Consider the following 23,989-nt stretch of genomic DNA (forward strand, 5'->3'; position numbering starts at 1 on the left):
GTCCGATCCCTATTCGGTGATTTTTTCAATTTTTTTTTTAAATTATCGGGTACCGTAGCCTAATTATCATTGCCGTTTTAGGGTTAGGGGTTAGGGTTAGAAGTTAGGAACTCACCGAATCGGACTCACCGAATAGTAGCAGACCCGTAAGGCAAGCCCATTTTCAGGTTATGCTAATGCTACAGAAGCTACATTGCAGGCAGATTAGTCCGCTCCGATAACTCAGTTGGTTAACGCGTGACTTTTGGAACGTAGAAGCTTCAAGATCAAGTGGCGCTGGTTCGCCTTTCAGAGTGTGCGCTTGAGCAACGCTCGTAAAGGACTGCTCTCCATTCAGCGGCATCTAATGAATGGAATAATTTCCCTGCAATAAGACTTCAACAATCGGAAACTTCACTCTGTCAATCTTAGTGACCGGGCTTGCGTCAGTGATTCAAAGCCTATACAAGTATGCGAAACTGCCAGGATTAAGTTCTGCAAGAAGCTTTCCCAGTCCGAAGATAGAGATTCAATCAATCAGATTACTTGGACTTCACTTTCATCAAACATTGTTGTAACATCATCAGTAACTGTGGCTTTGTGTCTTTCCAGGCGTCTTCTTTCTTTTATTTCCACTGGCGGGCCACAATGGAAAGGTTACTTGATTGCGGGGGGATTTTTTCTCGTTTGTATCATCAGGACATTTGCTTCGGCGCAGTATTTCAAAATGAGTAGTGTTTTGGGTATGCGATTGCGCTCAGCATTGTCTCTTCTCATATACAGAAAGGTAGGTAAGAAACGGTTAATTTGCTCTACATTAGAGTGGTTCAAAAAAACACAATTTTCTCGGAATCTTCCTCCACAAGGCTTAAAATGTGCCATTTCCCCATAGAAGTGCCCTTGCAAAAAATTAAACTGATTGGAAGTCGTTTAAAGGTCAATCAGATTTTCACTTTTTTACCACATTCTGCCTATGTCAAACCCTATCGCACACAGGCCGATATTGTGTGCAAGACTTACAGAGAGGGAAATGCCCCCTATTGTTTTGAAAACCACAGCAGAGAATGAGCTAGACTTCTATATGATGCAGAATTAAACTTAGTGTGTATGTAAACAGATTTATTAACTTAACACCCAACAAAGCAAAAATCTTATTTTCATACTAAACTATCGGCAATTCGGCATCTACCATTTTTATTGAAAAACACTTGAAACCGGCAGTAGTCTCATCAGTCATCACTTCAATTATTTTGACAGGTTAAATAAGTTTAAGCATAATACAATTTGCTTTTATCACAAAGAGACATCCATATCACGATAAATGAATTAAAATACAATGTGAGCATCAAGGACTGTGGTGTTAAATCAGATATGACATTCGGCCACTGTTTTCGTCACAGTCTCATTTCAGGCTTTGTTGAGATTAAGGGTTGCTTTGGTTGGCACCGGAAACCTTTTCCTGTGGATGCTTACTAACTGCAGTAGGTACTGGTACTGTTTCTGAGTCTCATGAAAATGATTGAAGTGATGACTGATGAGACTACTGCCGGTTTCGAGTGTTTTTCAATAATAATGGTAGATGCCGAATTGCCGATAGTTTAGTATGGAAATAAGATTTTTGCTTTGTTGGGTGTTAAGTTAATAAATCTGTTTACATACACACTAAGTTTAATTCTGCATCATATAGAAGTCTAGCTCATTCTCTGCTGTGGTTTTCAAGGTGATAGCGGGCATTTCCCTCTCTGTAATTCTTGTACACAATATCGGCCTGTGTGCGATAGGGTTTGGCATAGGCAGAATGTGGTAAAAAAGTGAAAATCTGATTGACCTTTAAACGACTTCCAATCAGTCTAAATTTTTGCAAGGGCACTTCTATGGGGAAATGGCACATTTTAAGCCTTGTGGAGGAAGATTCCGAGAAAATTGTATTTTTTTGAACCACTCTACTCTACATTATTGCTAATGGTCATTAGAAAAACCCATTAATTGGTTATTGCACATGATTTTAGTTTTGTTCTTTTGAGATATGTAGTCAAACCATGGACTCCTTAAGTAAAGGACTGGAAACTGACGATCTCGGGGTTTTTAACTTGAGTTTGAATGATTAACTTGAGTCCTGGCTTAAATGACTTCTAGAGAAGCTAGAAACACTATCTTGGATTTCATATTAGGGTTTTTGAGGATGGCGAGTTCAATAGTGTTATTTTCAACATCGTTTGAGGTCATTTTCAAGGTCAAAATATTTTATTTTAAGGTCAAATTACAGAATTTTGGTCATTTTTGCCCAATTTTGCGTCTAAATCGTAAAGCAAAACTGTTTGAAAGAAGTCTGTGACGAAATATGCTATTACATAAACATCATATGTATTTCTCAACACTATGGCTATTATCTAAAAGAGTCAATGATTACAATATAATACACAAATTGACAATACATAACAAGATGACACTATAATAGACAATGTCTATCACTAGTTGGAAAGCATTTCTTGCCCCCTGAGGCATCCCAAAGGCTTTTCTTTGTCACTTACATTGAGGACATAAGCTTTCAATTGAATGTTAGCTAAAGTGGTACAAGCAGCATTATACTACTAGCTAAAGGTGCATCTGCAAAGGATAACAACTCAGCAAAATGAAACCGGCAACGCATTTCAGTCTTGCCATGCAAATCACAGCTTTGATTTCAATAAACTGTTACGTCACAAAGGCTTGGAACCGCAATGTTTTGCTAGGGCATATGAAATCACCAAAATATTTCTGAAAATAAATAAAAAGAACTTCAAAGAACTTACGCAGTGTAGAGAAAATATCTTACACAATAGATGCAGTAGGTTCACAATATCATATTTCGTCACAGACTTCTTTGAAACAGTTTTGCTTTACGATTTAGACGCAAAAATGGGCAAAAATGACCAAAATTCTGTAATTTGACCTTAAAATATGATATTTTGACCTTGAAAATGACCTCAGGTATTGTTGAAAATAACACTATTGAACTCGCCATCCTCAAAAACCCTCATATAGAATCCAAGATTGTGTTTCTAGCTTCTCTAGAAGTCATTTAAGCCAGGCTCAAGTTGATCATTCGGACTCAAGCTACAAACCCCGAGCATGGGAGGTTCCAGTCCTTTACTGTCTTAAGGAGTCTATGAGTCAAACTGAAAATGGCATATGGCAGTGCCATCTTCAGATATTTTCGACATTTCGAAATCACGCTTTTCGAATCGAGTGGAAGTAAGGCTGGCGGATTAATTATATTGTGGTCCTGTTTATAAGCTATTGCATCACCTTTGATGTAGGTTGCTTTCCCGGAAGGCAAGCTACAGTTCATCCGCAGTCTTCGACCGTTTCCTGATTAAACGTTTCAGTTGCTGTAGTGTCATCCCTTCTGTTGCGTCCCAGCTTGAAAGCCAGTCCAGTTTACATTGATTTAGCCTGAAGAAATGTGTGGCGAGGTTAAATTTACTTAAAAAAGATCTATTTTTCTTTTCCTGCCTGCTCATCAAAATCATGGCACAACAATAAATACAGACAAGAGTCAATATTGTTAGTAAGCTCGTGGTATGCCTACTCGTGGTAAATGTTTTAGGGTTAGACCATGTGTTGATAAATTGTGATACCGTAGTACCTGCCAACACAGCGTATTATTTCCAGGCACTTGTCCTTTCCAATTCTGCAATGAGCAAAAGTACAACTGGGGAACTGGTCAATTTATTAGCTGTGGATACGCGGAGACTCGCCAGTTCAATACAATACATTAATACAATTTGGGCCGGTAATTAATCTTGTTCGCTTAGTGACTTTTGTGCTTAAATTTTCGATTGACCTTTGCATTATTATTTTTGTTTGTATTAATCTGCATTAAGCTTAAGATTGTGTTTCATTTTCTGTTATGTATTAGTAGCTGTTGTTGCCTAATAGAGTATCGAGCTACTTTTATTAGCAGTAAGACTATCTGAGATTAAAAACCAAACCAAACTTCACTATCTCCTTCATGCCACATTTCAAATGTATGATATTGCTACATATGCTCTTCAGTTCCTGTGCTGTTGATACTAGCGGTATATTTTATGTGGAATATTCTTGGATGTTCTGTGTTTGCTGGGCTCGCTGTGATTCTTATGCTCGTACCACTCAACACTGTTTTCGGCAAAACGGCCAATAAGATTCAAGTAAGGTGTTCAAAATAGTTTAAAGCTTGTAAAATTGTTTTCTTTTTTGCTTTGTAAAAATTTGTTTGGAATAAAGCAAAGTTATTATTAAAAAATGTACATGCGGTACTTCCTCAGGGAAAGGACGGTATTGCATTAGTCATTCATGTACGTAGTTAGGCTTGTTGAGACTACAGTTTGCAACGGACGATTGCACAATTAATAACAAAATCGATGGTCTACAACAGAGGTCAGGAACGCACGGCTCGCGAGCCACATATGGCTCTTTTGATGACGTCATCTCACTCGCAGAAAAATCTTATATTCCAACGTTCAAAACGCGAAAGCTTTATTATAACTCTTTATCACAATTTAAAATGCATAAATTAAATTTAAGTTTTCAAATTTTTATGGGTGAAGTCCCCAGATCCCGCTCTTATTCTCGTCTTCACCGAAGACCGTGACCCACTTCACAATTCCTCAGCCGCCACTTCATGTTAGTTGTATTAAGTGTTAAAACATGATATTGCTCTCACGAAAATGCATTTCTAAATATGTAGCTTTCATGGCTCTTTGCTTGAAAAAGTTTTCGACCCCTGGTCTACAACAACATTTTAATGCATTTGTCATGTATCGATCGTAGATGTTATTGAACAGTGGCATTTCTTAGTGTTTTTTTGTTTATAAAAGCGCTTTTAACGTCTGGTGACATAACAGCGACACAGAAGTGAATTTTGTTGGATTGGTCGTTTACTTTTTCAGATTAAAGAAATGAAGGCCAAAGATAAGCGGACAAAGCTGACTAATGAAATACTGAGTGGAATTAAGGCTATAAAGATGCATGCTTGGGAAGTTTCATTTCAGGTATGTACTGCATGTTTCGATTAGAATTGGTAGTGTTCACATAAGCTTGTGGTTCCTCTGTTGCAGGTGAAAACTCACAATCACTGAACTATATAAAATTATATTTTACACTTAATCATGAAATTTATCACTTTACAGAAGAACTAAACATATATTCGTACAACAACAATTATTACTCTCTTCATACACGAAATAGCAAATCGACAAGTTTTAACACTGTTCCTGTGCTTTTCTGCTGCCAACTCATGTTTGCGGCTGCTGATGCTGTCATAATCGAAAGCCGACGAAAACGTTAATGCTTCATTTCACCGTTGCGTTGTATAGCCTCTAGCCTAGTATACCAGCTATACCAAGTTATGTGTTTCTTTTTTTCTTCAGGACAAAATAGCGGCTATCCGCTCAAAAGAACTTGGATATCTTAAAAAATGCGCGTATCTTCTTTCGTGCTTTTTCGTCATATATTTATGTACACCTTTCTTCGTAAGTATGTTTGAAGGTTTTTGAGTTGCTGAAGTGTCTCTCAACTAAAGCATGTGACATTGTGACTGCTAGTATATTGAGACCCTTTTTGCGACTTAATATACGAATAAAAACTAACCGTTTATTCAAAGGGAAAAAAAATGTTTTGGTTAAAATTTGACCAGTTCATACCAATTCCAACCTGATTAATTGCGGGATTTTTTTTTTGAACTCTTCTTTTTACCTGTTGTAGGCAAGCAATCACATTGTCAATACTTTGATATATATATATGGGTTACTTTCATTATCACAGGTTTCTCTGGCCATGTTTGGCTCGTACATGTTGATAGACGCACGCAATAGCTTGGATGCTAAAAAAATCTTTGTATCCATAGCTCTTGTCAACAGTCTGAAGTTTCCTTTAATTGAAATGTCACAGGCTGTGTCTGCACTGACAGAGGTAAGTGCATGGCTAGCATTGGAATCTGAAGTTGAATGCAAAAAGTTCAGATATTTTATGCAAATATTTGCCTATTGTTGGTGCATAGAGTGTAGCGTTGACCGTATCTTTTTGTTTCCGTCTGTCAGCTTTAACAGCTGTTCATGCCTCCTCCTTGTTGCTGATATGAGTTAGTATCATTTCTAAGAACTCGGTTTAAAATGGTACTGAAAAATGATTTGATTTAGACTTAAATCACCATTTTGTAGTGCTTGGGCACAGTTGCTCCAAGCGTGCATACCCAATTTACAAAATCTGTCTTTTTTAAATTGATTTAACGTTGAATGTTTGGCATTTCTAAGCTTTGAAGTTCAACTATCACTTGACCTGGTGTCAAACCCAGGTGTACCGCTGCTAAAACGAACAGAACTCGGCCAAATTGTCCGCTTTTGCAAACTTTATAAACCAGGAGGCTAATTACCATTGGCTGTCCTCAAAAGTTTGATTTTGAATGTCTTCAAACAAACGTGTTCAATATAATCGCCTATCTAGATTAGGTTGAAACGAAAATTTTCCATTAGTAGACAGATCCAACAAGCAAAATTTCCACTTGGTGAGACAACAAAATTTCGCGTTTTGTCTTAGTTTGTGGAGTTTATGAAATTGTTGGATAGATTCAACTATTTTTGAGCTAAAAACAAAAGATCTGGTAATGCTTATTTAACTACTCTCCTCCGAGCAAAGTACCTTCGCATCCTATACCTGAAATTTTTAGTTTTCAACTTTTTTCTTGTTTTCTACCCTGATCTACAAGGCGAGAAGCGTACTGACTTGTATCAGACTTGTTTTTATCTTTGCTACTTTGCATGACAGTATATTTGTCACTTATTTTTCTGCTTATAAACAAGGGATAATGTAAATAATATAAACTTTGTGACACAATATAAACAATAAACATTGTGACACTTATAAATAACAAGCACTAACAATAACATCATGTTTTCAATAGAAGTCCTTGTTTCGCTTCCAGATCGTATTTGAACATTTTACAACCAATTATTCTTCATTTGTATATCAAATTACTTTTGTTGTTAACATAATTTTACGTTAGTCGGCTAGTCCAACTTTTAAACTTTGAAAAGAATTCAGAGAATATATTGACAATACAAAGTTGGGTAAGCATTTAAAGAAAGTAGTCAGCTAAACCTTTTGACTGTTTTTGTTGTAAAATCTGGATGGCTTAGATTTGAAGTTATGTGTTGCAACAAGCTTCATCCGTTGGACACATGAAATAATTTCTTGCTCTAAAGAAGCTGTCTGCTTCTTTGATAGGCATACGTCAGTTTCTGCCGGGTCGTTTCGTTCCTATCCAGAGACGAGTTAAAACCGATGGGCTTGAAACACGATGTCGTCGGTCAGCCAGGAGATGCTATTGTTGTTGAAAACGCGAATTTTAGATGGAATTCTGACGAACCAGACACTCTCTCCGAGTAAGCTTTTACTGGTTTTGATGTTTGTCTTTCTAGGTTCTAAAACCGGTTGGACATCGTGATGGAGATGCTGTCGGCATGAACGACCAATCTACTTTAAAGTTTCGTAAAGAGAAAAATGCAATATAAAACAGGGTTGTCGGTATTTTACCCGACCCAAAAAAACCCGGGTGTTTTTTTTTTTTAAAAACGCACTTTAAAAAAAAAACCCAAAAAACATAAAAAAAACCCAGAGCACCATATTTGTCCACTTTTTATTAGAAAATTAAAAAAATGAACAAAAACACTACAAGGCACTTAAAACAAACTTCAAATTAGGACTTAAGGATGTGATTGTGAAGTAAATTTTCAAGAATAAACTGAAAACGCAGTGGATATTGTACTGTACGGTACACAAAAATCAAGTAATGCCACTTTGTGTATACTACACTAAAACTCATTTATGCAAGAAGGCCTTATAGTTAAACTGGTGAAAGTACTACTCTACTGTAGTCTGTATATATGATGTGAAATGCAATTTAGGAGGCTATTTACCAATTACAGATTCTGGATTCTAACGCATGGCTGTTTCAGAGCATTTGCCTAAATGGCCATTGGCCACGCAATCGCTCAATTGCTCATCCATTACTATATATAATATATATATAAATGATAAAAAATATTTAAACATGATGGCATAAATGCTCCTTGCCTTCAAATCTAAAGCAAATGATGCAATAATGTGATTTCTACCACGGTAGCATCAACTTGGTATAGAAATCAGTGGATGATGCAACATCCAACTTGATCTTGAAATTAATGGATGATGCAACATTCAAGCAACAACAGCCCTAGTGTATTATTTTATTGAGTTATGCAAGCATGTACTGTGAGTGAAAGGCACTTCATTCGTAAAAAGTAGTTTTGAGGTGAAATAAGCATGAATCTATCTTTTTTTTGCATCTTTTTTAAAAAAACCCAATAAAACCCAAAAAAACCGTTTTTTTAAAAAAAAACCCGGGCGGGTTGGGCTTTTTTAAAAAAACCCGGGTTTTTCTCAACCCTGATATAAAATATGAAGTGTTTCTTTGACTTAGACTATAAGAGTGATTTTTTAGCCAACAGTTCCGAAGTGATCGACGACTTTTTTTTATCTTTTGCAGCAGGGGTGTGCATTTTGTGCAACTTATGAACCAAAGGCGGCCGTGAAGCGAAAATATACGGCCAGCTGCACACTTTAGTTTCTGGCCCACGCCAAGAATACTCTGAAATAAAACATTTTAATCTAGTAAATTTGTCAACTTTTTTAATCGCACTGCTGTGATTATGTTTTTGCATTATCTTAACTCTGCGTATCAAGAGACCTGTTGTTCTTTACCGAAATGTGTTGGTTAAGCGAAGGCCTCATGCTCAGATGATCTTGTGATCTGAAGGTAGAAGTCATATCCCTATGTTTATTGAAAATTAAAAAGGCAACCAATTCATGATTAATCAAAAACGAAAACTGGTTGTGTAATCTAGATTTTTAAATTTTGGCTATCTTAAAATAAACTATATTGCTTTCTTTTTGTGCTAGAGCTAATCGATAATAAATGCAAGTTTGGCCCACTGTCTAACACGTACAGTCGTACACGCGTGTTTGGCCCAGCAGGATGCACACCTCTCTCACAATATGCTTACAAACAACATTTACTGTTACAAATAACATTCTATTCTCTCGCATTCTTGCATATCCTTTATTCCCGTCTTTTGACCCCTGCCTTACGTTTTCGTCACTAGAATTCCCTAATCTCGCAATATAAATTTAACAAATCTATCCATTCGTTTCAGTGTCTCTATGTCCGTCCGGGAGGGGTCACTGGTCGCTGTAGTGGGGCAGGTCGGTTGTGGAAAGTCATCGCTTATGTCGGCGCTGTTAGGCGACATGGAAAAGACTAAAGGTCGTGTCGCTGTTAAGGTGAAGTTATTTCCTTTTAAGTTTCTCGATGAAGCAAGTTGTATTGCCGACTTCCTTGATCGAATGAGTTTTGTGATAGTTCTTTATTAGTCTGCGTCTTGGCTAAGATAAACTGTTTTGGTTTTATATTAAATGTTATTTGACGTATATTTATTGAATGGTTTGGCTTAGTTTTGAATCTTTATCCTCGGACTGACAAAGCCTTGATCGGTTATTCCTGGTAGTTTCGCATACTTGTAGAGGCTTTTGACGCAGGGTCGGTGACCGAGATTGACAGAGTGAAGTTTCCGATTGTTGAAGTGTTGTTGCCAGGGAATTATTCCATTTACTAGGTACCGCTGAATAGAGAGCAGTCCTGAAATGCGATGCTCAAGCGCACACCCCGAGAGTCGAACGTGCGCCGCGAGCCCGGCGCGTAACCACTGAGCTAACCGGGCGGACTGTTCACTTGATACTTGCACTAAACCAAAGCTTCTCTTCCTCAGGGCACTGTCGCCTACGTTCCACAAATACCATGGATTCAGAACTTGAGTGTCTGTGACAACATAACTTTTGGAAAGATTATGGACATCCTCAAATATCAAGATGCCATTAGAACTTGTGAACTTGTGCCGGATCTCGATATGCTTTCTCATGGAGACCAGACGGAAATCGGAGAAAGGGTGAGCGAGTCAATAAAGATTTTTAAACGTTGGTTTACGTTTTTATTATTAAGTTTGTAAGTACGGCTTTTTGTATGTTGAAGCTTGTTTACAATTACAACGTAATTTATTCTTCATTGCTGTTGAAAACATGCAGAAAATGATATAGTAACCGCGTAAATTCAGCTCTAATCAAAGGAAGGGAAGTGGGGCAAATTTATCTGCCTTCAGTGAGATTATCAAGTTTTATACTTTCAGGGACTCAACCTTTCTGGCGGGCAAAAGCAACGGGTTTCTCTTGCGAGAGCTGTGTACCAAGATCGTGAGGTTTGGAAAAAATGTTGTTGCAATTAACCTGCTTAAGTTTGTACTTTAAAAGCTTCACTAATAAAAATATTACTTTAACAGTGATTGAACAACCTCCAGCTCCTGCCGAATTCCGGCTATTTTTTAAACTTGTTTCTTGTCGCTTTAAGCCACTGTTTGCATATTGGGTTCATCCATGCAGTCAATCCACGCATCTCTTTCAGATCTATCTGTTTGATGATCCACTGAGCGCCGTTGACGCGCATGTGGGGAAGAATATATTCGACCACGTCATAGGACCGGATGGTTGTCTCAAGACAAAGGTTAGTTGTGAAAAAGTTGTTTAAAATCGTCAACTATCTCTGGAAGAAAGTTTTTTTTTTCTCATTAGGATGCTTGTAAAACTGTTTTTGTTCTGCAAGTTCTGTCGATTATGACTCACAGTGATTATAATACAGCAAAACTTCCAGAACAATTTGCCATTCATCTTCCTTGCATTGATAACCTTTTTGCCTCAGACTAGAATCTTGGTAACCCACGCATTGTCTTATCTCTCCCAAGTTGACCAGATCTTTGTATTGGTGGATGGAAGAATCAAACAGGTGAGATTTTGAGACCCCTTGAAACAATCAACCATTTTTGTACAGGTTTTGGCAATAAATTTTACCGTTGTTGTAAAAGAATTACGTTATTTGCTATGAATGAATGGAAATGTATTTTCTCATTGGCGAAACGATATTATATTCCACCGCTTTGTGAATCCTACACCTTCTCATAGGTCACTACCTACTCTGAATTGCTGACAGACAAAAGTGCATTTTCGGAAATACTGAAAACTTGTTCTCAGGCCGAGCAGTCAGACGAAGATTATTGCGAAAAGTGCTCAAGTAAGAGCATACAGTCCTTCACCATTCGCTATATTTACATTTATGTGCTCTTTGCTCTGCTGATGAAACATAATATTGATAAAGGGTATTTTCATATAGCACTGCTACTCTAACAGATGCGCGTTAAAGCAGACACTTTCAGCTTTGAATACATTGTTTTCCTAAATCCATTCTCCTCAATGCTCAGTGCCGAGCAGGAATGACTTTCACTGACATTTTACAAGACCCTTAGTATGCTCCGGTAGAGTATCGAACCCACGTTTGTCGATTCAAAAGAGGTCGCCTTCCACTCAACCATTGGAAATGTAAAAAAAAGATTTCATTTTAAATAAATGGCTTTGTTTGTTCTTTCACTTTCAGCATATCATTCCGTCGACAGTAGTTGTCTTTCTAGCCCTGATAGCTGGCAGCAACCTAACGGAGATCTTAAGGCAACCTCTAAGCTCACCGATGAAGAAACTCCCCGTACTGGAAATGTGAGATATGTCAACTTTTCAAAACAAAATATTAATAATAATTCAACAGTTTGTCTGTTGACTTGTACTGTTTTGCTGTGTGATTAGAAAATAACACAAATCTGCTTTCTATATTAGAGCTTTGGTAGAGAGTTTATCTTGTTCAACCACAGGCATACGAAGCCAAGTAATTTAATTTAGCCTACTTGGCTTCGTATGCCTATTGCCTATTTTTTCTATTAAAATTACAAACCAAATTATATATTTTAAAATTTAATTTTAGATCAGCATGGCCGTTTTAAAGCATTATATCAAGTTCATGGGTTATTTCGCGGTTTCGACTGCCTGTCTTGCATTCTTTTTGCAAAATGCCACCATCGTTGTGTACGGGATCTGGCTAGCAGGTACTATAGATTTGTATAGAAAGAGGTGTTATCTTTATTGGCTTAGCTTTATCTTTTTTTATTTTATATATTTTCGACCACAGTATTTCTGACCATCAAAGCGAAAAATATTACTTACCATGAGCCATAAATCTAATCTTATTTATGGCGTCTTTAATTTTCGTTCTGTTTTAGACTTACAGTCGTGGCCAAAAGTTCAAGACCAAACCGCAAATTTCGAGAAAATCAGTTCTTCGACCTATTTCTTGTCGTTTTTTTACTTATTTCTTGCTAAAATATATATAAGACAAGCATTTATAATGTATTTTGCATCAAATTTTAATATTTGGTGTGTCCTCCTTTCGCTTTGCTGACGCCTTGATTCCTCTGGGCATAATTTTGATTAAATTCTTGCACAGTTCTTCAGGAATTTCACGAATCCAGGCAAATTTGATTGCTTCAATTAGGGAAAGAATACTCCGGGGGATGTTTTTCAGCAACTGTACTTTTGAGAAAAGTCAAAAAGTTTTCGACAGGGTTAAGATTGGAACTTTTTCCCGGCCACTGCAGAAGAGTAATTTTCTTGGCCCTAAAAAACTCTGTTACTGTCTTTAAACGATGGCATAGGGCTCCATCTTGCATAAAAATCGTGCACTCATGTACCGACATGTGCATTATTGTGCAGTTGTAGCTTCTCCTTCATTAATCTCAAGTATTTCTGGCCGTTCATCGTGGTTCCTGGTTTTAGAAAAAAGATTTCGGCTGTACCTTTGGTCGAAATGGCTCCCCATATCATCACACCTGGTGAATGTTTCATCGTTTGCCGGGTATACTTTTCATCAAATTGTGTTCCTGAGGGTCGACGGACATTTCTTTTTCATGCACCATACTGTTGGATACTTGATTCGTCCGAAAATTAAACTTTAGACCATTGGGCAGAAGTCCAGCCTTTGTGCTGCAATGCAAACAGGAGGCCCTTCTTCTTCATCACTGGTATAAGTCTCGTTTTTTGCTGGTTTTTGTGACTTCTGACCAAGTTTTACAACTAAACGGCGCCTAACAGTCCTCCTGCTGACTGGAATACCGGCTTCATTCAAATCGGCCCTGATTTGTTTGGCTGAACATGTTGGAGTCTTCACCACTTCCCTTTTCATGAAGGTGTCAGCTCTAGGAGTTGTTTTTCAAGAATAACCACTGCGTTTTGCATCAGCATAAGTTTCTGATTTCTTAAATTTCACAATTGCCTGATGCACAGCAGTTCTACTAAATCCAAGCTGCTCACCAATTTGACGTTCTGTGTAGCCTTCCCTGTGGAGAACAACAATTTGACAACGGTGAACCTCCGAAAGAGAGCACATTTTACCCATTTTAGGCAGACAAATAATACAGAAAAGTAATCTCTACTGGCTAATGTTCAATTGATATTTGTTAAATAATGACTGATTACATCAGATTTCGACCCAGAATAAAAATGATGCAAGTGAAACAATATCTGATGCAGTGTTATGACGTAATGCAAAAACCGTCATAAATCAAGTCTGGTCTTTAACTTTTGGCCACGACCGTAATGACTTACCATAACATAGCAGGGGTCTAGAAAAGGGATTTTTAGGGTTAGGGTTAGAGGTTAGGGGTTGGGGTTAGGGGTTAGGAGTGAGGGGTTAGGGTCTTATTTCAACGTTTAGCGACGTTAAGACGATGTAAAAGCGGCAATGATAATTACTTAATTAGGCTACGGTAGCCTACCCGATAATTTAAAAAAAAATTCAAAAAATCGCCGAATAGGGAACTCGCCAAAAAGGGCTCTCGTCGAATAGGACTCGCCGAATAGTAGCAGACCCGTTGTGTTTTCATGATCGGTGTGTTTTCAACAACCACTTTAACAGAGTATCGGACCATGATTGCATGATCGGGCCGGAAGTCGAGCGCTTTACCCGCTACACCATCCTATCGCTTTGTATCTGTATCAATAACACCGCTGCGCTGACACTGTCTGCTTTGTAATGCGCAGAGAGCAACGCATATCTACGATAGATGTACCGATATGCATAAACACGCGTTATTATTATCTATCTCGTTGCTACCCGCCTTGCTTTATACTTGTTGATCAATTGACTTTAAAAACAACTAGGTGCACTTGAATTATGCTTTATTTTTTATGAGTTTTCTCTTATTATTTTTCTCTTTATTTTTCTCTTAATACACCCTTTTTTCCCATTGTAATTAATTGACACAATTATCTGGCAAAGAATGAAAATTCAAACAAAGTTGTTACTTCCATGCAACTTAATATTCAAACAGAATGGAGCAATGACCCGAAGAATCCTGATGGCACACAGAATGGCACCGCTTTAAGGATAGGAGTCTACGCTGGTTTGGGTGGACTACAAGGTACAAGTAGCAATTGGAGAACTACTCAACATTAACTCAAAATTGAAAAAATGTGTCTTGATTCAAGTCGTACAATTACCGCACTGACTTTCTTTCCGAATGCAAGAAACTAACGTGTTGACTACCTTCGTATAAAGTTTTAATTTATACTGTTGGTACTGGGTTGGTATTCTGAAATGTTTTGTCACTTCTTTGTAGCAGAAGCTGTTAGGGAAAAAGACTCATACAGCTTCTTCTCTCATATTGTATGCCCAGACTTACGCCTTGTGGTTGAAGGTTTTAGATTAAGTGGACGGGAAGGGGCAAGGCAATTTTCGTTTCCAGACTTGCTATTGGGTGCATTGCCAAAGACACAGCCGCATACTCTAAAACGGCATCGAATCGATGGCTTTTCAAGCGTCGTACCGGAGACTGTGCACTATGTAGCCGAGTCATGCAACTCACTGCTGTCTATGTCAAACGTTTGTTTATCGTGATCTAAATTTTAACCTTTTTAACCTTTTTTCTATATAGGCGTCTTTGTTCTACTCCAGTCCGTTCTCTTGTACATTTGTGGTGTCCGAGCGTCGACTGCCTTGCACAAACTTGTGCTTTCAAACATTCTCCGCTGTCCAATGAGATTTTTCGATCGAACTCCGACGGGAAGAATCCTCAATCGCTTCTCTGTGGACATGGACAGCGTGGACCATCTTTTAATTAAGTAAAAACCTTCTTTTGTCTTGCCGCTCTGAGATGTATTGGGATTATTTTTGTAACTGAGATCACTTGAGATTCGTTAAGCACTAATATGACCATTAATCATTTTTCAGAATATCAACTGCGCGTTGTGTATTTTACGTTGTATCTTTAGCGCACATTTCAAAGGTGATTAGGTAGAAAGCTTGCTATCTTAAAAGTAGTTTTTCAATTATAAATTACTCAAAAAAATAGAGAAATACATGAAAATTACACTTCTTAAATTTTTATAAAAACATGTTTCTTATAGCTCAAAGAACATCATTTTTTTACCAAATGAAAAAGTGATGCGAAATTTGTTGGCATGTATCATGTTTACTTTAAAGGAGTAGTTAAAAGTTTACGTTATCACAGATGGAGTGATAATCACTTAACCAGTTTCAATTTAATTTGCAGTGCATTGCTATACTCCCTCAACTCCTTGTTGTATTTGGTCGGTGCCTTCTTCACCATTTGTTACTCCACCCCTTTGTACATGGTTGCTGTTATTCCAATTTGTTTTGTTTATTTGTTGTTTCAGGTATGGGGCAGTTTCTTTTAGTTGTTGAGTGGCCGCTGACACGTATTGAACGAGAGATCAATTTTCCCCTTCTATAATGTGCTTAGACATAGGGAATTGTTAAGTGTAAAAATATTGTTGTAGTGAAGTATGTTGTCCCTCTCAAAAGTGTAAGCTTTGCTTGCTTTTAAATCAAGACAGAATTTACCAGGAAACTTTGAGGGTGTGTGAAGATTTATTAAGTCATTAAGACCCCCATCGAACGAAAATAGAAGACCCCAGAGATCATCAGTGGTACATATCCATGTGTCTTAATAATAATGTTTGATTATAGCGCTGTATCCATCGCAGAATGCGTTGTTTCTCAGCGCTTTGCAAAGCAGACAGTGTCAATGCAGCCGTATGGAGGCGCAACTGAGTACATCATTACCCGAATCCATTCTATTGCTCAGTGCCAAGCAGGAATTAGATTCAGTACCAGTTTTAAAAAGTCTTGGGTATGACCAGACAGGGTATCGAACCCATGCCTAACGATTCAGAGGCAGGTGCACTTACCACTAAGCCAACGAGCCGGCGAACGCACTAACCACTACTCTTAAACGGGAATCGAATTTCTCACTTGATAGGAGTTTTGAACGTCTTTGACCGGAGTGGGATAAGAAAATTTTACTGTAGATGTTTTAATGCATAATTTTCTGAATTTCATTTCTCCCTTTCCATCTTCAGAGATTTTACACGAGAACCTCTCGTCAATTGAAGAGGTTAATTTCCGTGACGTCATCGCCCATCTACTCCCACTTTACCGAGACTCTCTCAGGTAGGTCGGCCAGCATTGCGCTTCTTAGTCTGTGATTCTCAACCATCATGGTCTAGCACCCTGGCAGTGCTTCGTTTTAATGCATTAATTTCACTTCTCAAAAATTCTGGAATGCAAAGTTACCTTACTTACAAAAGTTGTCTGCTTTGCATAGAGTCGGCTTGGCTATCAATCCGTAAGTAAGAAATATTTTACCAACTTTATCGGGTTGTTCCAAGAGCAATCAAAACGTTGTAACTTACCCAAAGTTGCCTAAGGCTAAAACACTGATCTTTTAAAATGAGACAGAATATTGTTTTACTTTCTTGCAAGATTTAGAGAAGAAACTTGTTTCTCCCGAATAAAGTTTGTTTCAGCTTTTTCCAATTTGATGTTGTTGTTTAGGTGTGAGTGTCATTCGAGCGTACCAGGCAGAAGATCGTTTCGTCACCGAGGATCAAACTCGACTTGATGCTCATTTCAAAGTTAGCTATGCTGGATACATTGCCATCAGGTGAGTGGCAATTTGTGAGATATACCCAGGCTGCAAAATCCGTCATTTTTATATTGATTCAACATCTGGAATATGGTAAGAATAATGGTAAGAACATGATTTTAAAGCTTTCATTAGACATCATCTTTCATCGATGACCTGGGATGGTAGGCTAAATAAACTAATTTCCTGCTCTAAAAGCTCAAATGAAAAAAAACGTTTTGTTTAAAGCAGCTTCTATTATAGTTCTTGCGTTCCCTCGTTGACTATTGGTCAGGCTCCCAACTGGTGTGGAAAACTGTTGTTACCGCTTTCACCGTCATCTGATAGCCCGGTCTAAGATTACCATACGAACACAAGGATTCGAAGATTAGACGCATGATCAACATTAAACAGTCATACTTGATATTCAACTGCCGATTGTCAAGATCTTCTGTTATCTCCATTAGTAGTTTTGCTGTTATTAGACGTCTTTGGAGCCGAAATATACGTTCCATATATCAAAATTTGTCATTTTTACATTGATTCAACGTTTGCAGACGTTACGTATATCAAAACTTCAAAGCAAATACGTTCCACATATCAAAATTTGTCATTTTTACATTGATTCAACGTCTGCAGACGTTGAATCAATGTAAAAATCACGAATTTTGATTTCTGGGGTTGAATAACGGCTATGAATTTTGCTTTACCGATTTTGTATATTGCAGGTGGCTTGCTTTTCGTCTTAACCTTGTCGGAACTGTGCTGGTAACGTTAGCCGCCATGTTGGCTGTGGCTAACAAAGATCGCATAGGAGCAGGCTATGTCGGTCTTTCAATCACGTTTGCGATGCAGGTGAGGCTAGAAAGATCCACGTCAGATATAAATGTTTGGGAACCCGGCCAGAGCATCAGCTCTTTTTCATATCGGTGCATCGTTGGCAGACAGGGTCTAATAATGGCAATAGGCATACAATCGTACATGCTCAGCCGGGAGAAACTGACCATTTTAGACCTAGTATCCAGAACTTTAGAAGTTTATTGTGAACCCGGTACATTGAAAACCCAGCCATCAAACCGATCCCTTCTAAATTGACTGGATGTCTTCCCAGACAGCAAAATTCGTCATTTTTACATTGATTCAACGTCTGCAGACGTTGAATCAATGTAAAAATGAAGGATTTTGCTGTCTGGGTTATTGCCTCATTTTCCTGGCACTCGGTAGTGATGACATACGAAGTTACTTTTGCTTGATATCATTATAATTCAGTCAATCTCTTCCAGATCACCGTGATTTTGAACAGACTTGTGCTTCGAATGAGTGACTTAGAAAGCCGCCTTGTGGCAGTGGAAAGGATCCACGAATATTCTATGCTGGAGGCAGAGGTCCGTTCTGTTGGTGTATATATCATTTTATGTGACTTGTTTTTCTACCCAGACAGCAAAATCCGTCATTTTTACATTGATTTAACGTCTGCAGACGCTGAATCAATGTAAAAATGACAAATTTTGTTGTCTGGGTAATAACTAAGGTTTAGATTATTCGAATGGTCGTTGGAATGTTTTGTCTTGGGTTTACGAAAATGCTTTTTTTAAGCTTAATTGATGTAGTTTTCAAGTTTAACTTCGAAATAACGATTTAAAACGTAGCCACACTTATAGAGACAATGTTGTCGGTTCGATTCCAATGCCGTGTTTTTGCTCAGTGGATTAAATTGAGCTTGAGCATGAATGAGACCAATAAACAAATCGATTTCAGGCTCCCTTGATTGAAAAGATCCGCCCACCCGACGACTGGCCTTCCATCGGTGGTATTACCTTTGAGAGATACAGCACAAAGTACAGAGATGAGCTTGACCTTGTGGTCAAGGATATTTCCTTTGATATAAAAGGTGGAGAAAAGGTAAATGAAAGATGTTAATTCATTGCGGGTTATTTCTTTTTCGGACTATGAGGGACTCTTCCTAAGTATAATCTTGACGATTGTGCAAACCTGCCGAGGCCTGGTTCGATCACCCAGTGTAGCGACAGACAGGTCACACCCTAAACACGAGGATTAATTCATGTCCTGTATAACCAAAAATGGTTGATAATGATGATAATCCAAGAGCATAACCCTACAGTCATTTGTATTTCAGTTTGAACACCCTGCTTTCCCTTTCAGATCAGTGTTGTTGGACGAACTGGCGCCGGAAAGTCGTCATTGACTTTAGCATTGTTCCGCATCATTGAAGCCTTCGAAGGCCGAATCGTCATTGATGGTTTGGACATCGCGACCATAGGCCTACAGGACCTTCGACAAAGGATTTCGATATTGCCACAAGTGAGGAAATTGTTATCGCTTTTTTGTGTGAAGAAAATTAATTGATCAACTGTTGATGTTCGTTTTTTTGTGAAGAAGATTTGGTCAACGCTCAGAATATGATTGATCATACGCAAAATTGCTCTTATAGAAATTCCGTTACAAAAATTAAGGAGAATGTCATTGGAGTTTGTTGTTGACATGTTAACTGCTTATCCTGAGATACAATGCCCTTTCACTCTTATCTTTTCATTCTACCATAAAAAAAAAAACTATTTCTTTAGAAATAGAAAGGAGTTGGTAAGTTATGACTGTAATAAACCACAAGGAATCAATAGTTGTTCAATGTTCATTTTAGGACAGATTCTATTGTCTGCAGGATCCGGTATTGTTTTCTGGAACATTACGAGTGAATCTCGATCCATTCGACGAACACAGCGATGAAGAGCTCTGGGATGCTCTGGAACACACTTACCTCAAGGACTTTGTGACGTCACTACCCCTTAAACTGGAGTGCAAGGTTGCTGTAGGTGGAACTAATTTGAGGTTGGTGGGATCTTGTTTAAACTTGGTTTATTACCGGTACAGATTCTTTTAAAACTTTCAATTGATAAACTGATAGGGTTGAAATAAATAAACTACAGTATCTGATTGGACTAATTGCCAGCGGTAGGCTTCAGAGGAAGACAAGTATTTTTTTAACAAATATGTATCCAACCAACAGACCCACATTCACAGCACAATACTCAAAACAGCCAGTTGAAAATGATCACAATAACGCCATAGACAATGCTCTGATGGAGAATTGTCAGCCAGTAAACTGCGAATGGCACCATTGAAATGGGACGACAAGAGCATCAGAATTTGCAGAGAACATCCATGTAACAATTTTTTAAAAACTTATAACGACATAAAAGGTTGTTACTATATTGAACGTTGAAATACTGTGTTCAGTTTGAATAGCGCGGGCATCACCAGTAAACGTATCAGAGTTGTATTATCAGACGTTGGTTGTTAATTTGCAGCGTTGGCCAACGACAGCTTGTTTGTCTGGCTCGGGCACTTCTTAACAAATCGAAGATCTTGGTCCTCGATGAAGCGACTGCAGCGGTAGACCTGGAAACCGATGGCTTGATTCAGGTGGGTTAGATGCATTCTGCTCATCGTTTGGTTTCGCGTGTTCACATAACGTTTTGGTCATTCGATCATCATCTCGTTATAAGCATGCATTTTTTTCCCGCTGATCAATGTAGAAGTTGGCCATGTTCGTTGCTTATCATATTCATCCTTCGAGCACGATCTCTTGCATCTGCCAACATTTCGCATGTCTTTTGCAACATTCCTCCAACCTTCGTTTTTCCTGTCACCATCCTCCCATCGGTTGTGTGACAGAGTGGTGGCAGCAGTGGGTCAACTCACCCACTCAGATAGCAAAATCCGTCATTTTTACAATGATTCAACGTCTGCAGACGTTGAATCAATGTAAAAATGATAGATTTTGCTGTCTGGGCGCAAGGACGTTGATTCGACACTGACCTAGAGCACACCTCCACATTTTTAGCATGGCACTAAGACATGCCTGAAGTTGGAAACGACGATTGGCTTCCTTTCCTTTCAGTTCACTTAATTGAAATCTGCACTTAATCAAATCATTTCCCTGCATATGACGATCACACACCTTATAAAATATGACGTTTTTGACTCAATTCTTATCTTTTTGATGTCACATTGCACCACCATCCGAACCTACTCCTCAGTTTTCTTATTACGCTTTTTTTTTCATTCAGTCGACAATTCGAAGCAAGTTTGCGGACTGCACAACATTCACCATCGCCCACAGACTCAACACTATCATGGATAGCACAAGGTATCTTTGTGTGGACACTTTTAGTTATTTTGTGACTGCTTTAAGTTGTTGTTGCAAAGGTAGGTTGGTTGGTTTAAATCTTTATCCTTGTGCCGCTGAATGGAAAGCAGTCCTGAAATACGTTGCTCAAGCGCACACCCCAAGAGTCGAATCAGCACCGCGTGATCTTGAGCCGGGCGCGTAACCACTGAGCTAACGGGCGGACAGGGTAGGGACATGGTAAAGGTAGTTGAGGGTAGTTACTACAGGTAAAAGATGAGTCCCATACTTGATCCAAGCATCGGGGGATGAGAAGATAAGGTTCTCATTATACTAAGCCTTCCTCACCAACGAGAGTAGGGTGGCCAGTTCCTTTCTCTCGGCCGCCTTTCCTTCAGCAATTTGTTGCACCCTGGGTAGAGATGAGCGTTTTTTTTTTTTCAACAACCAGCTTTAAGCTGGGAGTCGAACCAGGATTACAAAGCGAGCGCATCCGCTGCACCATCCCACCGCCCACCATGTTACCACAGAGAGACCAATAACTTTCTTTGTAAGCAGTATGTGAGGTTTGTTCCTTTTTCAATATTTGAACGTTTCTTGAGAGCTGATCTCAAGTAATTTCTTTAGTTGTTTCAGCAATGTTGTCTCTTCCACAGAATCTTAGTCCTTGATGCTGGTCAGATAGTGGAGTTTGACACCCCGGATAATCTTCTAAAAGCTGAAGGTGTCTTCCACGCAATGGCGAAAGATGCTGGATTACTGTAGACGGAGCACAACAGTTCAAATGTCGGTGACTTGCAGTAATGTTGCCAAAGCAAGTGTGCGCTCCACCCCAGTGGTGAGATGCAATCTAGTTAGCAACCGGCTCGCTTTGACGAAAATTAGCCACATCTGGCAACCCTGCGTACGATGATTGTATTAGGTCCACTCGAAACAGTTGGCCAGGAACCGGTTCTGCGAACTTTTATTTTTAGGAAGCAGTTTGTGCGAACCGGCAAAAACATGCTACTGCTCTACCCCTTCCCTTTGAGACGCGTGTGAAGTCACGGTAACCAATAATAATAATAATGAATAATAACATTATTATTGCTGTGCTCGAATTATTCTGACGTCATACACGATGTGAAGTTGATAATCTCCTTTCATGTGATTGCGGTAGTGCCATGTTAGCATTTTCAACGCGTTTCTATTGTAAGTTTGTTCGATGGAAGACTTCCAAGTTTGATTTCAAGTTCTTTTTTCAATTTGTGTTCGACGTTCAGAGATTTGAAATCGCTTTGCCAAACGTGCAGGAAGTAACAGATTTAAAGAAAATTATGTTGCTATGAGTTTCAACCTTTAATCTATAACCAAGGAAAACTGCCTAGTCATTGTCCCGAATCTTCAACGTGGTGCCTCTTCGTCAATTTTTTTCATGCAACTTATCTTTTCACTATTTATCACTATAGTCTTTTTGTATACGTGATTAATATTATGCAATTCAAGATCGCATTTCTGTAACATGTTTGTTATTTTTACAACTGTACTCTATGTTGTAGAAGCGTTTTATGTTGTTAGTGATGCCTCTGAACTCTGGTAGTTGTGGCAAAATATTGTGCAACAATCCAGCATGTATCCAGGGTAGAAAAGAGTGTTTCTTTTTCGTGGTTGAAGTACCAAGAGTTGGCGTGATATTGAATGAGTTGAAATGCTGCTTTTGGTTACTTTTTGCAGCTGAAGTTCCAGAGTTTTTTTCATGTTGTTTATATATTATACATGTTGTTTGTAATAGTATTACAGCAAAACTGCTTGCCGTTTTCCACATTGGTTGGTGTTAAACATAACGACCTACCCAGATAGCAAATCAACCATCTTTTGCATTGATCCAACGTCTGCAGACGTTGGATCAATGTAAAAAATCAATGTAAAAAAACTTTATGCATATGTTCTATGAGTTTGAAGTGCTATTGCGCTGGTGTTGCAATTACAAATATTGAAATAGGTTTTAGCGCTGTCGCAACTTCCAAGACCATCTGGTAACAAGGAAAGGTCAAAAAATGTCAGTCATGAGAATCTAACAATGCTTGTGTACTGTATGACTCATTTATTTTGTGGTTTCAACTTTATATGATGGTTGAACATATTACGCACTATTGTGTTTTGTTTTACACCTACGTATATCTACTAGGGTGTTTCATTTTTTCACCATTTTTGAAATTCAAAATGCCTGGGGTCCCATCTGGTGGTATTTGGGGTAAAAAGTTTACACCCCAATTTTTTTTCAATTATGACGTCATATTGAGGTGGTCCACGCGGTTTGAAATTTTTGGGCCTCAAAATCTCGAAAATTGGCCGTATCTCCGGAACCACTCATCATAGATCGACAAAATTAGTATCAAAATGCGCAGAAGGGTCGGTTTCCTATATATGATGTAAAGAATATTAAGGTCTATCTGCTTCAAAAAAAAAGTTATTTTAAAAAATTTGATTTTTGGTCTAATTTCTTATGATGAACAAAGATCAGGTGATCAAGATAAAAAGTTTTTCTGTGTTTTTCCATCTTGGAAGCTGCTATTGCGTAATAATAGTCCTTGTTCGTTTTGCAAGAGATGAAATAGTAATTTGAAGGTATTACTATTATAATATTAATGTAACCGTTGAGGAAGAGCGAAGAGGTATGCTGATCACCTGCTTTAGATTAAGTGTCATTATGGCATTAAGGTCAGGTATAAGTAAGTCGATGCAAAACTTCAAGGATTGGAGAGAAATGTACTTCCCCTTAATTCAGATATAGTTAGTCACTATTTTTACTTGAGGAAGAAAGTAGCCAAAACTAATCCTAAGTTTTTGAAGAATATACCCCATTTCAAAGATGAACTGTTGAAAGATGTTATTGGCATATGGAACAAAGCTGGTCTTCCAGTGCTTAGCAAACAGAGAAACCTAGCACTTCTGGCATACAATCTGCCAAAGCATC

The 23,989-nt window shown here is 38.3% G+C and overlaps 1 protein-coding gene across 1 annotated transcript; it reads left to right on the plus strand.

The window, feature by feature from the left end:
* Positions 1-631: 631 nt before the first annotated feature.
* Positions 632-23,410, plus strand: LOC145776784 (multidrug resistance-associated protein 1-like). Its single transcript, XM_082588010.1, has 28 exons — positions 632-766; positions 3,634-3,754; positions 4,018-4,151; positions 4,893-4,994; positions 5,373-5,474; positions 5,767-5,913; positions 7,225-7,382; positions 9,192-9,318; positions 9,804-9,980; positions 10,218-10,286; positions 10,490-10,588; positions 10,784-10,867; positions 11,044-11,152; positions 11,513-11,628; positions 11,891-12,011; positions 14,292-14,381; positions 14,895-15,081; positions 15,513-15,636; positions 16,342-16,432; positions 16,817-16,925; positions 17,615-17,741; positions 18,170-18,271; positions 18,645-18,788; positions 19,050-19,208; positions 19,567-19,733; positions 20,213-20,327; positions 20,975-21,054; positions 21,690-23,410. The coding sequence occupies exons 1-28, from the start codon at positions 707-709 to the stop codon at positions 21,796-21,798; spliced, it is 3,330 nt and encodes a 1,109-aa protein (XP_082444136.1). The 5' UTR covers positions 632-706; the 3' UTR covers positions 21,799-23,410.
* The last annotated feature ends 579 nt before the right edge of the window (positions 23,411-23,989 follow it).

This window comes from Aplidium turbinatum, chromosome 9, assembly GCF_918807975.1.
Source record: "Aplidium turbinatum chromosome 9, kaAplTurb1.1, whole genome shotgun sequence".
NCBI lineage: Eukaryota > Metazoa > Chordata > Ascidiacea > Aplousobranchia > Polyclinidae > Aplidium > Aplidium turbinatum.

Coding starts and splice junctions, on each gene's coding strand:
- LOC145776784 (XM_082588010.1), top strand. CDS start 707: ATGAGTAGTGTTTTGGGTATGCGATTGCGCTCAGCATTGTCTCTTCTC. Junction 5,475..5,766: donor ATTTATGTACACCTTTCTTC/GTAAGTATGTTT, acceptor TCATTATCACAG/GTTTCTCTGGCCATGTTTGG. Junction 15,637..16,341: donor TTGTTTATTTGTTGTTTCAG/GTATGGGGCAGT, acceptor TTCCATCTTCAG/AGATTTTACACGAGAACCTC.